The 13,902-nt window shown below is 47.4% G+C and overlaps 1 protein-coding gene across 8 annotated transcripts in view; it reads left to right on the top strand.

The window, feature by feature from the left end:
• ASTN2 (astrotactin 2) overlaps nucleotides 1–13,902 on the top strand; it is an 836,776-nt gene that overhangs the window by 600,773 nt on the left and 222,101 nt on the right. For all 8 annotated transcript variants that reach the window (XM_073225555.1, XM_073225566.1, XM_073225572.1 and 5 more), the window contains one exon: nucleotides 426–605. In XM_073225555.1, coding sequence (XP_073081656.1) covers nucleotides 426–605 — 180 coding nt within the window. The remainder of the gene's footprint in view (nucleotides 1–425; nucleotides 606–13,902) is intronic.

Below are 13,902 nucleotides of genomic sequence, written 5' to 3' on the forward strand. Positions count from 1 at the left end.
CCAGGCAAATCACTCACAGTTTCTGGGCTTTGACTTGCTCGTCTGCACAATGGGGATTACAGTGTTGAAAAAAAGGCTCAATTAGACTAAGTGGGCCAGGCATCTAGCAGTGTACCTGGTGCACATCAGTTGCTCAATAGACATCAGCTTTGGTGTCGTGATTATGACTTTCAAGTCCCCATGATCAAGGTCACCAAGCTTCTGGCCTTTCTCTGGACTGTCTCGGTCACTCTGTCTCATGGGTCCCCCATAGAGAGCAGCCTTTGCCTGGTAAATGAGGGAAGGCTGTACACATTTGGACTAGTGCTGCCACTGTGGTAAGGGATAAGGCACCAAATCCAGGCTGGAAGAGACCTCTGCCACTTAGTTTGGCAGCCACCTGCCTCCCAGGGCTGACCTCCATTGCATGCTCCTCCTCCGTCCAGGCTTCACCAACGTCCTTAAGATCCTGACCAAGGAGAGCAGTCGGGAGGAGCTGCTGTCCTTCCTCCAGCACTACGGCTCCCACTACATCGCAGAGGCGCTCTACGGCTCTGAGCTCACCTGCGTCATCCACTTCCCCAGCAAGAAGGTCCAGCAGCAGCTGTGGCTCCAGTACCAGAAAGGTAAGCCGGGAGTCCTTGTTGAAGCTGCTGGCCAGGTGGGGCATGGAGGTAATGCTGCGTGGGAGACAGCTGGGCTCCCTTGGTGCTAAATCCTGGGCCAACCACAGATGAACGGTATGGCTTCAGGCAGGCTGCTGCCCGATCTGGGCTTCAGTCCCACCAGGGACAGAATGAGGGGCCCATGTGATGACTCCTGGGGATTCATTCAGGCGTTTCTGGACACCAAGGCCGTGGTGGTCTGGGCTTCAGAACTCTGGCTTCTCCCGCGCGCTCCTCTTTTAAACTTCCTCACATTGAAACAGGGTTGGGATGGGGAAGTGGTGTCTTCTGGACACCTTCTCTCTCAGCTTCTTGGAAGCACCCAGGAAGAGTGCCAGGCCCTTGGGGAGCAGTCACCTCATGCCTGAGGCAACAGTTTCACATGCCTCCCGTGGAAAGGCTTTTATTCTCAGTGAGGATCACCATTTCTCTGCGATCCACAGCCATTATCACAATTGGAATTCCCCAGACCAGAGGCCGGAAACCAGGCTCTGCCATTCAACTTGGGAAATTCCTTCCTTCCCCACCTCTATTTCCCTTCTTGTGAAATGGGCACTAAGCAGCTGTTTTCCTCTACCTCCCACACTGAAGGGAAGTGGTTTATGTGAAAGCATTTTGAGAAAGGTAGAGATGTTGCATACATACATTATGTGTTTTAATGGGTTCATGAGTTCACATCCCCATTTCACGGATGAGAAAATGAGCCTCGGATATGTCAAGAGTCCATAGACACACAGCTAATGAGTAACAGGGTGAGGATTGCTTCCTGTTTTCATTATTATTATTATCATCAATTGACTTAAAAAGAAAGCCTCTTGATTGATGGAATGGCTGAGGAGTGACGTCAAACACATGCCTGCCCCTCCTTCACATGGCTCAGCCACCTTATCTCCAAGAGCCAAATTGACCATAATTCATAAAACCACAGGATGTGGGAGCCAAAAGGGACCTTACTGGTCTCACTGGGCCCAGCATTCCAATTACGCACCTGGGAAAACCAAGGCCCCAAGGGAGGAGGGAGGTTGCTCAGCCCCGCAGCACCTCGGGCAGGGCCAGCACAGGGCTGGGGTGCTCCATACTGTGCGTTGAGGACTTTCCAAACCACCCCTCTGCCCTGCCTAGATGAGGCCCAGCCTACCTGCCTTTGCCATCTCCAGAACCCTCCCTATGGTTTCCCCGATAGTGGACTCGCCCCTCCCTGCCTCCTGCGCACAGCTGTGTGGGGCACCGGGTGGTTTATAGGCGCAGGGGACATAATTGAGTTGTCTGGGAAGAGCTCTGTTTTATGGCGGTGACAATGACGGTCTTTAAGGAAGTGCATTAAATCAATAGAAGTCTCCTTGTGCGACCCTATAAATAATGTGACACATCATTAAGCAGGGCAATAAGCTTCAGGACTTTGAAGTAATACAATTAGGTTATGTTTATAAAAACCTTTGCTCACTGTGGCCACTGAACTCATTTGCCTCATCCACATTTGGGGCCTGGGAATCTATTGCAGTGCCAAATCCCACCCCATCTCCATTCTTGGCTGCTTCCAGGCCTTGGACCTTTTCACTGCGGAACACCCCATTCCTTACACGGTGGATGCATGCCATCTGTTGCAAGTAGGAGAGGGAGGGGGCAGCAAGAAGGCTGACACAGCAGCCAGGGCCTCGTCAAGTCCCAGAGAGCCGGGTTTGCCTCGAACCTGCTGGGTGAACTTGGCCTGCTAGCTTTGCTCTCTGGGCTTCTTGTAAAGGTTCTTTTCTCTCTTCCATCATCCGTGTTCATTCCCAAGAAGCACGTGGGGATACACTGAGGCCAATTTAACCATTCTGGGTTTGTTTCTTCCTGTCTTTCTATGACCTGGACAGCACATCAAACACTATGGGTTTACTTTTTAAATATGGGAGTGAAGGTTGGGCTTAGGAGGGCAAGAAGCTGGGAATCCCCGAAGAATGAAAGACTCTGGACCCAGAAATGCTAAGGGATCCTTCTCTCTCCCAGCCACCAACTGTGTCCTTGATGTGTGCTGAACAAGGGCCCAGCGGGAGCCAGGTCAGGAAGAATCTGGGCTGGAAAGCTGGTCACCCTGGGGGGAGAGCTTGTGGGGAGAGGAGAGGTAGAGAAATGTTGCAGTAGGACAGACAGGATTTCCAGTCCCGTCGCTTTACCTGACATCCCTGCCAGGTAACCTTGGGCAAAGCAACTTCTAAGTGTCTGTTTCCTCGTGTGTTTAATGAAGGGTAGTGATTCTATCGCACAGCTTTTGAGAGAATAAAGTGAGGTAATACAAGTAAAATGCTTGACTTACAATGAGTGCATGAAAACTGGTAGTTTACAATAAAGCAAAACCTGTGGGCATCAGCTGATGATTCTAGTCCTGGCTACAGCGTTTGCTAACGTGTGGCCTCAGCTTTTATTTCTCCCTGTGAAGCACCTCTGTCACTACTAAAGGACAGTACCTGCAGATATGCTCAGAACCCAGAGAGGGTGGTGGATGAAGGTTCCAGGATTCTCTGAGATCTGTGTCTAGCCCCAGACAGTGGCTTCCCCTCGACTGGTCCATGCTGGACGAGGAGTTCGGGAGAAGAAACTAACCACAGACATTTGTCCAGCCCTTTACGGTCTATAGACGGCTTTCCTCGGGTCCTCCCACCTACCCTTTGAGGCAAAGGAGGCAAGAAGGCCTCACTCCTCATTTTAGAGAAGGGAGACCTGAAGCTTAGATAAGGCAAGGGACTGCCGGGGTCACACACTGTGCTGGTGCCTGAAACGGTATTTGAGCTCCAGCCTGAGCCCAGTGCTTCCTAGATCTAGTGACCCCAGGCATTAAAAGCAAACACCCCAGCCTTCCCAGGTTTACTGCTGATGGGGCTCCGGCTATAATTCTGTGTGATCTGGGGCAGCCACTGGAAATCATTGGAAAGCAAAATTGGGGTGAATGTGCCTAATGAAAATGTCTCCCATAAGAGCTTTATTTTCCTCTCATCTCCCTAAGTGCTCTCAGCGTGCATTCCACAGGGGTAAAAAGTCACATTTATCATTTACTAAGTCTTTAGTTCACTGGTACGTCTGAAGCCTTTCCTCTGTGCAGACCTTGGGCCAGGTGCTGGGGCACCACAGCAGATAAGACGTGCGTGCCGCCCCCATGTTGCTCATTTCCCATCTGTCTTAGACTGCCAACATTGCATCATTTTCGTTACAGAATTTCACCCACTGGTAGACAGCTGGAAAGAGGGAGGGGACTGGCACATGGTAGGGAACCCAGTCGCCGTCATACAATGGCCTGTATCTTTCTTTGAACCTGCCAGTTCTGATCAGTTGGGAAGTGGCTTGTCTAGACCACCGAATGGAAGACACTGTGGTCACTGGGGAAGAAAGCCATGATCAATTAGCAATGTCTGCTCTGGATGCAGAAAGCAAGAGTGGTGGTCTATGTATTGTTTTGCCTGCAGCAGGGCAATGAAAGCTAGAATAACACACCCAGTTAATGATGTCAATTCCCAAAGGGCACTGGGCATGCCAAGAAGGATTACAGAGATCTAGGTGGGGAGGCGGCATTTGCTACCACCAGGTGGGTATCCTTGGCATTCTATCAGTCTGGAGCCAACTAGAACACTGGGCAGGTCAGTTAGATGGCACCTGACAGAAGGAGGAAAGCTGGGCCTTCGAAGGTAACTAGAGTAGCCTAAGTCATCCCCAGACACCCCAGGGCCTAGCATTATCTGTGTGGAAGCTGTCCAGCCTGTCAGGTTCCCTTAACCATCACCAACTTCCTCTGAGGCTGGGCCCTCAGCACCTCATGAAGTTTGGAGTCCCTTGCCCAGTTTAATATTTTGACTACATGCTGCTGTGTTCTTGATACACCTGTGTTTGAAAAATTCTCCTTCTCCCAACCAGAGTTCCATTTCACTCTTTGACTTGACAGTCATATGCTCTCCCTAGATGTGGCCTTGATACGTAAGTCTTATGTCATGATTAAGATGCTCTCTGCTACTTTGAATAAAGACTTCCTCATTTGAAGGTAAAGCACAGGTTTTGTGGTCACATGGACTCTGATTCAAGCCTCAGCTCTGCTTCTTAGCTGCCATGCAATCTGGGGCAAAATGACTCACTCCCTCAGATCAATTTTCAATTTCCCCATATGCAAAGTAGAATAGGCAGGTCAGGGATGGACTTACCTCGTATTGAGCTGGGCACCTAACTGTTATCTTGACCCAGCCCATCCCCTCCGTCCATGGCTGCCCCATCCACTCAGATAGTCATTTCCCCAGGGGTGTATGTGTGGGTAGGTGTACACATGTGTATATTGGAGGGTGGGCAGATACGGCTGCTGATTTGCTCCCATCCTTGTTAGTTGACTGAGGACCAAGGACAGGGGTAGACTGGCCAGCGGTAGAGAGAGGCTTGGAAAAGAGTGAGGGAACTGTGGGGCTACACTAGGGGAATGTCAAAGAGCTCTGTGACCTGTGCTTTTATCCCCCCTGTCATTCTCTAGAAGGATAGTGATGGATGCAGAAACTTCCTGTCTGATAGAGTTCTTGAGTTTTCAGTTACCTTCTTTTTCATGGAGAAAGTGACTATGGAAGATGAAGAGTCCGTGTATGTGAATGAATTGTTTATTGTGTGTGTGTGTGTGTGTGTGTGTGTGTGTGTACATGTGTATGTGTGTGTGTATGAGAGAAAGAGACAGAGACAGATCAGCTGAGGGAGGTAGAGGAGACAGAAAAACAGAGAGAGAGACAAAGGCAAACTACAGGAGACATGGAGAGACAAAGAAAGTATACAAGAGAAAACATCTTCGATTAATAGGTCTTTTTTAAGTTTAGAGACTCAGTGACTCTGGTGAAAGGACTCTCTCCATGTGAAGGTTGCACTGCTCTTGAGTTTAGATGGGGACCGTCCATAATATAGAGATGTCCCCAAAGATAAATGTCTGTTGCCACCTTTAAAAGATGTTTTATCTCTATTATAACTTTCCAAGACTGTCCGAGGGAATGAATTTCTGCATTTCCATTTGAATTACAATGCACTTTTGAATGTCAGCTGAAACATTCCTAGACTACTCTTTAAAAGAGCGACTGGCTGTTTGAAAGGCAGCCTAGGGGTTGAAATGGGAGGAGGAGAAGGAAAAGAAAATCAAATGTCACCTCCGTTTGTGAGGACAGGTGTGGCCAAGAGGCTAATGTGAGCCGAAGAACTCTCCTGGGGCTTCAGTTTCCTGAGGAAACTTGCTTCAAAGACAGACACCAGAGATAAAAGGAGTCCTTTTCAGAGCTGAGACCCACTTGGGTACCAGTTTACTTCTCTAGTGATTTAATGGTTTGGGGGCAATTTTTTTTGCTTGACCTTCATTAGCATTTGACAGAGTTGGCCCCTTCCTGCTTGAGGTACTTTGTAAGTTGGCTTCCATGGTACCAGATCTTCCTGGCTACCCCCCTCCTTTTCTGCCTGCTCCTTTGTCTCCTGTGCGGGCACAGCCTCCTTGCCAGACCAGTCGGTGTAGGTGCACAGGACCTATGGGCCCCTTCTCCCGGACTGCCGTTGTCTCTGGGGGGATCTCAGCCAGGCTCTGTCACGGCTGCTACCTGCATGACTCCCACTTGATAGCTCCCCCTCCACATGTTTTTCTGACATTTGCTCTCATGCTAGCTCCCTTGCCTACCCAAACTGTCCCACACAACCTAAGACTTTTCCAGTTTTCTAGTAAAAAGCACCATTATCGGTTTAGTGGCAGAACCAGAAACCTAGGAGTCCTCAACATCTCCCTCACTCCCCCATTTCCAAACCAGCTCACGTCTTAATCAATTTTAATTCCCATAGAGCTTTAGAATTTGCCCACTTCTCTCATTTTACCACTGCTGCACTGTCCTGGGCTGCCACCATGGCTTGCCTGGACTCCAGCATTTGTGTCCTACCTGGTCCTCCTGCATCTACTCTTGTCCCCCGTTAATCCAGCCACACAGCAGCCCTGAGGACATGGATCATCCAGGGTTCTGCAGAGAGGCAGATGGATGGATGGATGGGTGGATGGGTGGGTGGATGGGTGGATGGGTGGGTGGATGGGTGGATGGATGGATGGGTGGGTGGGTGGATGGGTGGGTGGGTAGATAGATAGATAGATAGATAGATAGATAGATAGATAGATAGATAGATAGATAGATAGATGCCTCTGGATACACGCGCGTGTGTGTGTGTGTCCTGATAAATGCATATATATAGAGAGATGTATTGTGGGGAACTGGCTCATGTGATTAGGGAGGCTGAGAAGTTCCAAGCCAAGGTCTGCTCAGCAAACTGGATACTCAGGACGGCTGGTGGCCTAAATTCCAGTTCCAGAGCTGGCAGTCTTGAGACCCAAGAAGAGCCAATACTTTATTTGAGTCCAGAGGCAGGAAGGGACTGACATTGCAGCTCAAACGGGCAGGAGCTCTTCCTTACTCTCGGAAGGGCAGCCTTTTTGTTCTGTTCAGGCCTTCAGCTGCCTGGATGAGGCAGGCCCACCCTAGGGAGGGCAGTCTGCTTTCCTCAGTACACTGACTGTCGTGTCCCAAACACTGTTGCTAGTACCCTCACACACACATCCAGAATAATACTTGACCGAATACCTGTAAGCCCCATGGCCCAGTCACGTTTACACATAAAATCAACCATCTTGGGCTGTTTCTAACACAGATCCCATTGGGCCACTCCGTGGATGAAAACTCCCGGGTGTCTTGCCATTGCCCTGAGGCTAACTTCCAAACTCTTCCCTGTGGTCTCAGGGCCCTTTCAGATCTGATGCATCCCTAGCCAGCCTCTTCAGCCCCATCTGCCCCATACTCTCTGCTGTTAAGTCATATGGAGCCTCATACCCACTAACTGTTAACAGGGGTCCTGGCTACTTTCGTCTGTGCCAGGACCCCAGCGTGGTACTGCAAGGTGGCTGCATACCCTTTCCCCTCTCCTCACACCATTCTATGCAGCTGTTTATAGGCTCTGTCTTGCTCTGGGGTAGTGTTTTTTCTTGGAGAGCAGGGAAGCCAGAGAAGGTAAGATATGGGCTTGGACCCTCTCTAGCCTGCTGCACACCAGAGGAGAGAACCAACATATTTCTCTTCAGAACCATGCAAAAAGACTATACAGGATGTGGTTCATTAAACACAAGTAGGCCCACGAGACTGCGGTTTCCACCAGATGAAATTATCAAAAAAAGCATTTGTTCCCCAGTTTAGATTGAGTCCATCTGGAACGGAACACCCTTGTCTTTTTCCTATCAGTGCATACCAAGAATAATAATCCTTCACATGTGCTCAGGGCAGTGCATCTCGCAAAGTGCTTTGACGTACATTATTTCATCCAATTTACTCCTTGCAACAAGCCTGGGAAGTAAGCTTTGTTATCTGCATTTCACGCTTGAGGAGACTGAGGCTCAGATGGGTAAGATGACCTGCTGGAGTTCCCAGAAGGGAGCTTAGCAGAACAGGGATTTGAACCCAGGCTGCTTTAATCACAAAAACCCTGATCGTCCAACTATACCATTGCAGCCCCAGAGAAAGATTCAGGCATCAGACCCAAGGGAGCCATCTGCACTCCTGTTCTGTTTTTCTTGTCCGCCATTACAAGAACTGAGGAAAGATTTGGAGTTTAGGCCCTCAGCTTGGGTGGGAGTGGAAATGCTTTTGCTCACTGGTGCCCCTCTGTACAACTCTCTTCTCTGTCCTAACTTTGGGGCAACATCATGAGATGAAGCCAGACCCTAAAATGTCAGAGCTGGAAGAAGCCTTAGCAGTCATCCAGCCAGGCCTGAGTTTCTCTTTATATGTTCCAGTTATGATCAAAAGGTAGCAGCTGCCTGGGATGCTACATTGAAGGAGGTTGTGGGTTAGGACCAGGCTCGGGGGAAAGAACACAGGGATCACTTAGCAATATCTATCGAGGGTATAAAAGTAAGAAATAGAAAACACCTGTGTAAGGTGTTTTTCATGCCTATCTAGGCCAGTTATTCCCATTCTACAGATTGAAGAGTTGAGGTTGGCTTATGCAATCAATTAGAACCTACAATTTTTAAGGGGGAAATTTAATAACCAGGTAGAAGCATTTTTTGGTCTTCCTCTTCTTGGAAACTCAGAGCGAATTCAGACTCCTGGTTGCCAGAGCTGCACACCTACTCATAGATGATAGAGACATTGGTTGGTAGACTTAGGCACGCGTGCGTGCGCGCGTGCGTGCACGCGCACGCACACACACACACACACAGCGTTATCTGAAGCACTGGAGACTTTCCCCGGTGTCCTTCTACTTAGGGGAAGCAATAAGAGATTGACACTGTTGTAAGCTAGCTACTCTGATGCCATTCAGACAGGGGCCAGGTCATACCTGCTCCCCTGTCACAGTTCCTCTCCCAGGAAGGGAAGGCATGAAGTGAGGGAGCAGACTTGTCTGACAGGACCCTTCTTCCTCAGCGGTCTTGCATTTAGAACGGGCACTTTCACTGGAGATGCATATGGGGCCCTTGTTTTGTCTCTGCCTTCAACCCTATAGTGAGAACGAAATGGTCCGGAGGGAATGCCGACGCACAGCTATAAGCTATTGCCTTCCCCGGGGCTTTGTCCGCAGCTGACCCTAGCACCCAGCCTCACTCTCAGAAAGCATCCGCAAGGACACGTTCCCCTCTCCATCTCTCATGGTCTCCTTCATCCCTTCCTACTCCTCCATCATTCCCCTGTAATGCTTCAAGCCCTTGCTGTAGGCCAGGCCCTTTACCAGGTACTGAGGATGCCAAGATGAGTGAAACACACTCCCTGCTCTCAAGGACCTCATGGTCAAATGGGAAAGATTAACAGGTGAACAGAAAAGCATGATCCTTTTGATAAATGCTTAAAATGCTTTGACAGAGGCAAGAACAAGGCGTGTGTGGGGGTGGGGGGGTGCATAGGGTTGGGTGTAGAAGAGGTGAGGCTGAGAGGTGAGCCCCTAACCACCTAGACTGGGCTGGGAATTTCCCTGGAGGAGAAACTATCTGAGAGCCCTGGAGGGTGAGTGGGGATTTGGCCCCTGCAGAGTAGACATTGATTGCAGGGAACAAAATGCAAACTCGGGTGTGTGAAAAAGCCAGGTGAATGCCAAATTCCCTCCAACCATCTGAGAGCAGTGGTGCCTGAGGCCCTGCAGGTGCTCCTGAGGGATGCCACTGGCTTCTTTGTTAGACCTCCGTCTTTGTGCTTCCGTCTTCCAAGCAGTAAGAGAAACTGCCATTGCCTCTTGCTCACAATTGAGAACTCTTAAGAATGAGAGGATGAATCTCCAAATGCCTGAAATTAAGGGAAAGCAAGAGTTGAGTTTGGATGTAACAGGGGAATAGTTGGAAAAACATCTGAACCTTTTGGAGGTGATAGGAAATCATATGGTTAATTGGCCCATGGTAGGACCTCAACACACATCAGTCTGCCCCTTACCAACAGTATACCTTTCAACCGACAACAATGTGTATATCAACCTCTGTGTGGTCGTCTGATCGATTTGCCAGATGTGTGACTTAGGCAAAGGCATTTTTGTTTTCTGAGCTTTGCTTTCTTTACCTTTAAAGTGGGTGTAATTATACTTGCTTTGCAGTACTTTTGTGAAAATTAAATGAAATCATGTTTTGTAAGGGGATTATGGGATAGAAGAAATGCTCAGGAAATGGTACATATTATTACTATAATTTATTGTGAGACACAGTTAAGTCTTCCAAAACAATGATATCACAGTGTGCCTCTTTCTAGACCTGACTATAGCTGCCTAAGATAAAGCATTAAGTCATGGCTGTTTTTCCCTGGCTGATCTGCCAACCTGTGAATTTCAGTCCTGCCCAAAGGTGGGAATAGAAGGCAGAGCTATCAGGAAGCACAGCCTGGAGCCCGGCAGTGGGGCACAGGAGAGGGTGTTTATACAGCTCAATACCAAGCTTACAGTGGTCAAGAAGGATGCAGGGGTGTGTGTTCATTGGTGGAGGGGGCGGCAGAGGCGTGAGCGACAACTGAGTTGTACTGAGTTCCTACTATGCACTAAGTAATTACATGATCTCACATTGTCTCCATAACAACTTGTGAGGTCCAGAGTATTCTCTTCCAAATGAGAAAGCATCTGCTTAGGGTCACATGGCTATGAACAGGTAAAGGCAGGACTCTATCCCAGGTCCCAGGACTGACTTCGGAGTCCACATGCCCGACAGCCTCCCTGTAAGAACAGGTGCGAAGTAACAGAGAACCACCGTGTGGCAAGAGGCACCTCACACATATGACCTCAGTTAATCCTCACAACACCCTTCTACAACTAGTATCTTTACGCGTGGGAAACTTGAGACCCAGAGGCTAAGATACATAATCCAAAGGCACGCAGCTGCTAACCAGTATGCTCCCTTGCCTTCTTTTTCTTCCATCTTTTCCTGTTTCAGTCCTTTCACCATTTACATTTTGCTGTTACTTAACCATGGTGGGCACTCCCAAAAGTATATTCTCTCTGAGAGGCATTTGTCTACTCCACTGAAACACTTAGAAGTATTTGGTCAGGAAAAATGAGCAAAGAGGCAGACAAACCGGCATGATTCCCTCCTTCATGATGTCGATCAACTGCCTCCAGATTCTTGTTTTCTGGTAACACCTTTGTCGTGGGTCGGAGTTCAGGCTGTGAGCCCGGCCTTAGAGATTGACTTGACTATTGATCCCCTGGGTTGGAGCTGGCCTTGATTGTCTTCATCTCCCCAACCCTGAACCCTGAGGGTTCCTCCTGAGGATCTTTGGGGTCTATACTTCTGGTCCCTTCAATTCCACAGCTGTCCAGGGAGGTGGAGGGCTCCTTTTACAGATCTTGGTCCAAGAAATCCCTGAGGTCCAAGAAGTCCCTATGTTCTTACATACAAAAATACAAACTAAGCTGCCCCCTTACCCTGGTTTTATACAGCACCACAGTTGTTGGAATTTATAACTGGAAAGATCCTTACTTTAATAAATCCATTAATACAGAGGATGAAATGGAGAATAAACAGTTTACTCAAAGGGAACTATAAATTAGTGCCAGGACAAGGACTCAAACCAGCTCCCTCTTCTCCTTTCTCCATCCAAGCAATTGTGTTGACAGGCTATTCAAGAGACTGTGTGTCCAAAAGTATCTCATTTGTTTTTATTGTATCAGCTTTTTGAGACATAGTTTACATACCATATAATCGAAGGTATCTTTTTGAGACATCTCTTCCAGTGGTGACTTTGCCCTATTCGAAGTTTGAGTAGAGTTTCCAGAAAGAACACAACTTTTCATTATTTCATAATTGAAAAAATATTCTTTAAGGAAAATGGAATGTCAGGGAATTGTTCCTTCCACCTTTCAACCACATCCCTTTTTTTCTTGCAGTTACAGTCAGCGAGGCAGCCAGTAGGAGGGGCAGCAGGTGGCATAAACAGATGGTGCTAAATGTGACCCAAAGTGTTCATATATATCAACATATGCACTAAGCTGCCCCCTTACCCTGGTTTCATCCAGTGACAATTTTACTGCCTGTGTTTTGGGTACTGTGCTTTGTGCTACAGATGCAGCAGTAAATTAAATGTTGCTTTGCCTTCAGAGCTCATTCTGGTGTGTTGGAGAGCAATAGGTAATGAGGAAATCATAATGCAATATGTAAATGTTAGAAGGAGGAAACACAAATTGTGGCATGGACACCTGACTAAAACGGTGTGGTGGATCAGAAAGGGGCCCCACAAGACCTAGAGGAGGTAAGATTTAGGTAACATAGGTGGGAATGAAAATATATCAGGTAGCAATAAAAACATGTACAAAAAAGGCCCAAAGATAGGGGAAAAAATGTGGATGGGGCAGATTGTTAGCGATGGATAGAAGCATGGTGAGATAGATCTAGGATGATAGGGAGGTGGGAACCAAATCCTACTGGATGTGTGGACTATGTCAAGAAATTTGTCCCTTAACTGGGAACAACTGAAGACCCTTTAAAGATTTTATGCATTATTATTAGCATTTGCATTTTAAAATTTGATTCTGCTGGTGTGAGACAGGGCTTGACTTTGGATAAAAGGAAGTGTATATGGGATGCTAGATTAGAGTTCGGAGGATCAATTGGGAAGTTGTAGCAGTGCTTCAGGAGAAAAATAGTAGCTAGTTAAAATTTAGTAGTCATGAGGATTAAAAAAAAGGAATATGGATGGGAAAAAAATATTAAGTTGCTAGTGTGATGAGTACTTTATTATTGAATGGTGGGAGGTGGGAAGTGAGGGAAATGATTAGAAATAGTGTCAAGGTTTCTGGCCTAAGTGCCTGAGTCAATGCTGCCACTCCTAAGTGTTCCTTAAGTGGAACAAAAGAAGAACAGCTGATATTAGGGAGCTGCGTTCAGTTTTGAATACTGGGTCTGAGTTTAAGATTTCTGAGTCTAAGAATTCTAAGGGATATCCTAATCAAATACACCAGCCCACAGTTGGCGCACCAATTGGCAACTGGTACACCAGTCTAGTAAAGAAAAAGAAGGTAAGACCTGAAAAATGCAAGCTTGGGACCCAATTACATAGATAAATAAAGTCATAGGAGAGGACAGTACCTCCCAGCAAAAAAACGAATTTCCCTTTTTGCACCTTGTTTCCTTAGGGAGCTACTTTTCCACTGCCATACTCAGTATTGTTTTTGACATTTCTGAATTAAATAAGAAATTTCATTTATTTCGTTCAGGGTGTCTGCCCATCCTGCTCATTTTGGGCCAGCTTTAACTTGCACAAAATGTTATGGGACATTGAAGAACAGTCCTAGCACTTATTAAGTTAATATCCCCATCTCATGAGGAGAAAAACAAGCATAGTGGCCATAGTCACCAGAGTAGGAGGAAAGAACACAGACTTTGAGGGTTTTTTGCTCCATCATTTGCATCTCTCATTTAACTACATTAATTAGCTTTAATGGAGGGATGTTGAGACTGATGGCACTACCTATGTAACAAGTGGGTATGAAAAGGTTTATAGCTCACATGAGACTTTCTAGAGCGACCAAGCAGATCCAAAAATGGCTTGAGAGAACAGGAAAAAACTAAGTCGGCTTTCATGGCAGCCTGAAGGTAGAGTCAGGATGAGGGTTCCCGTGCATGGACTACGGCTTGTAGGTTTTGAACTCCCCATTGGCACCAAAGTTGGAGGTACTTGAGATTCCTTATCAGTTTGTTCAGACATGGGGTGGAAGATGAAAGAGGAGTGGTAGGTTCTGAACACTGTCAACATCAAACATCAAAAAGGGAGTAAAACTCTATTACAAAGTT

Source organism: Manis javanica, chromosome 2, assembly GCF_040802235.1.
Source record: "Manis javanica isolate MJ-LG chromosome 2, MJ_LKY, whole genome shotgun sequence".
NCBI classification, from domain to species: Eukaryota; Metazoa; Chordata; class Mammalia; order Pholidota; family Manidae; genus Manis; species Manis javanica.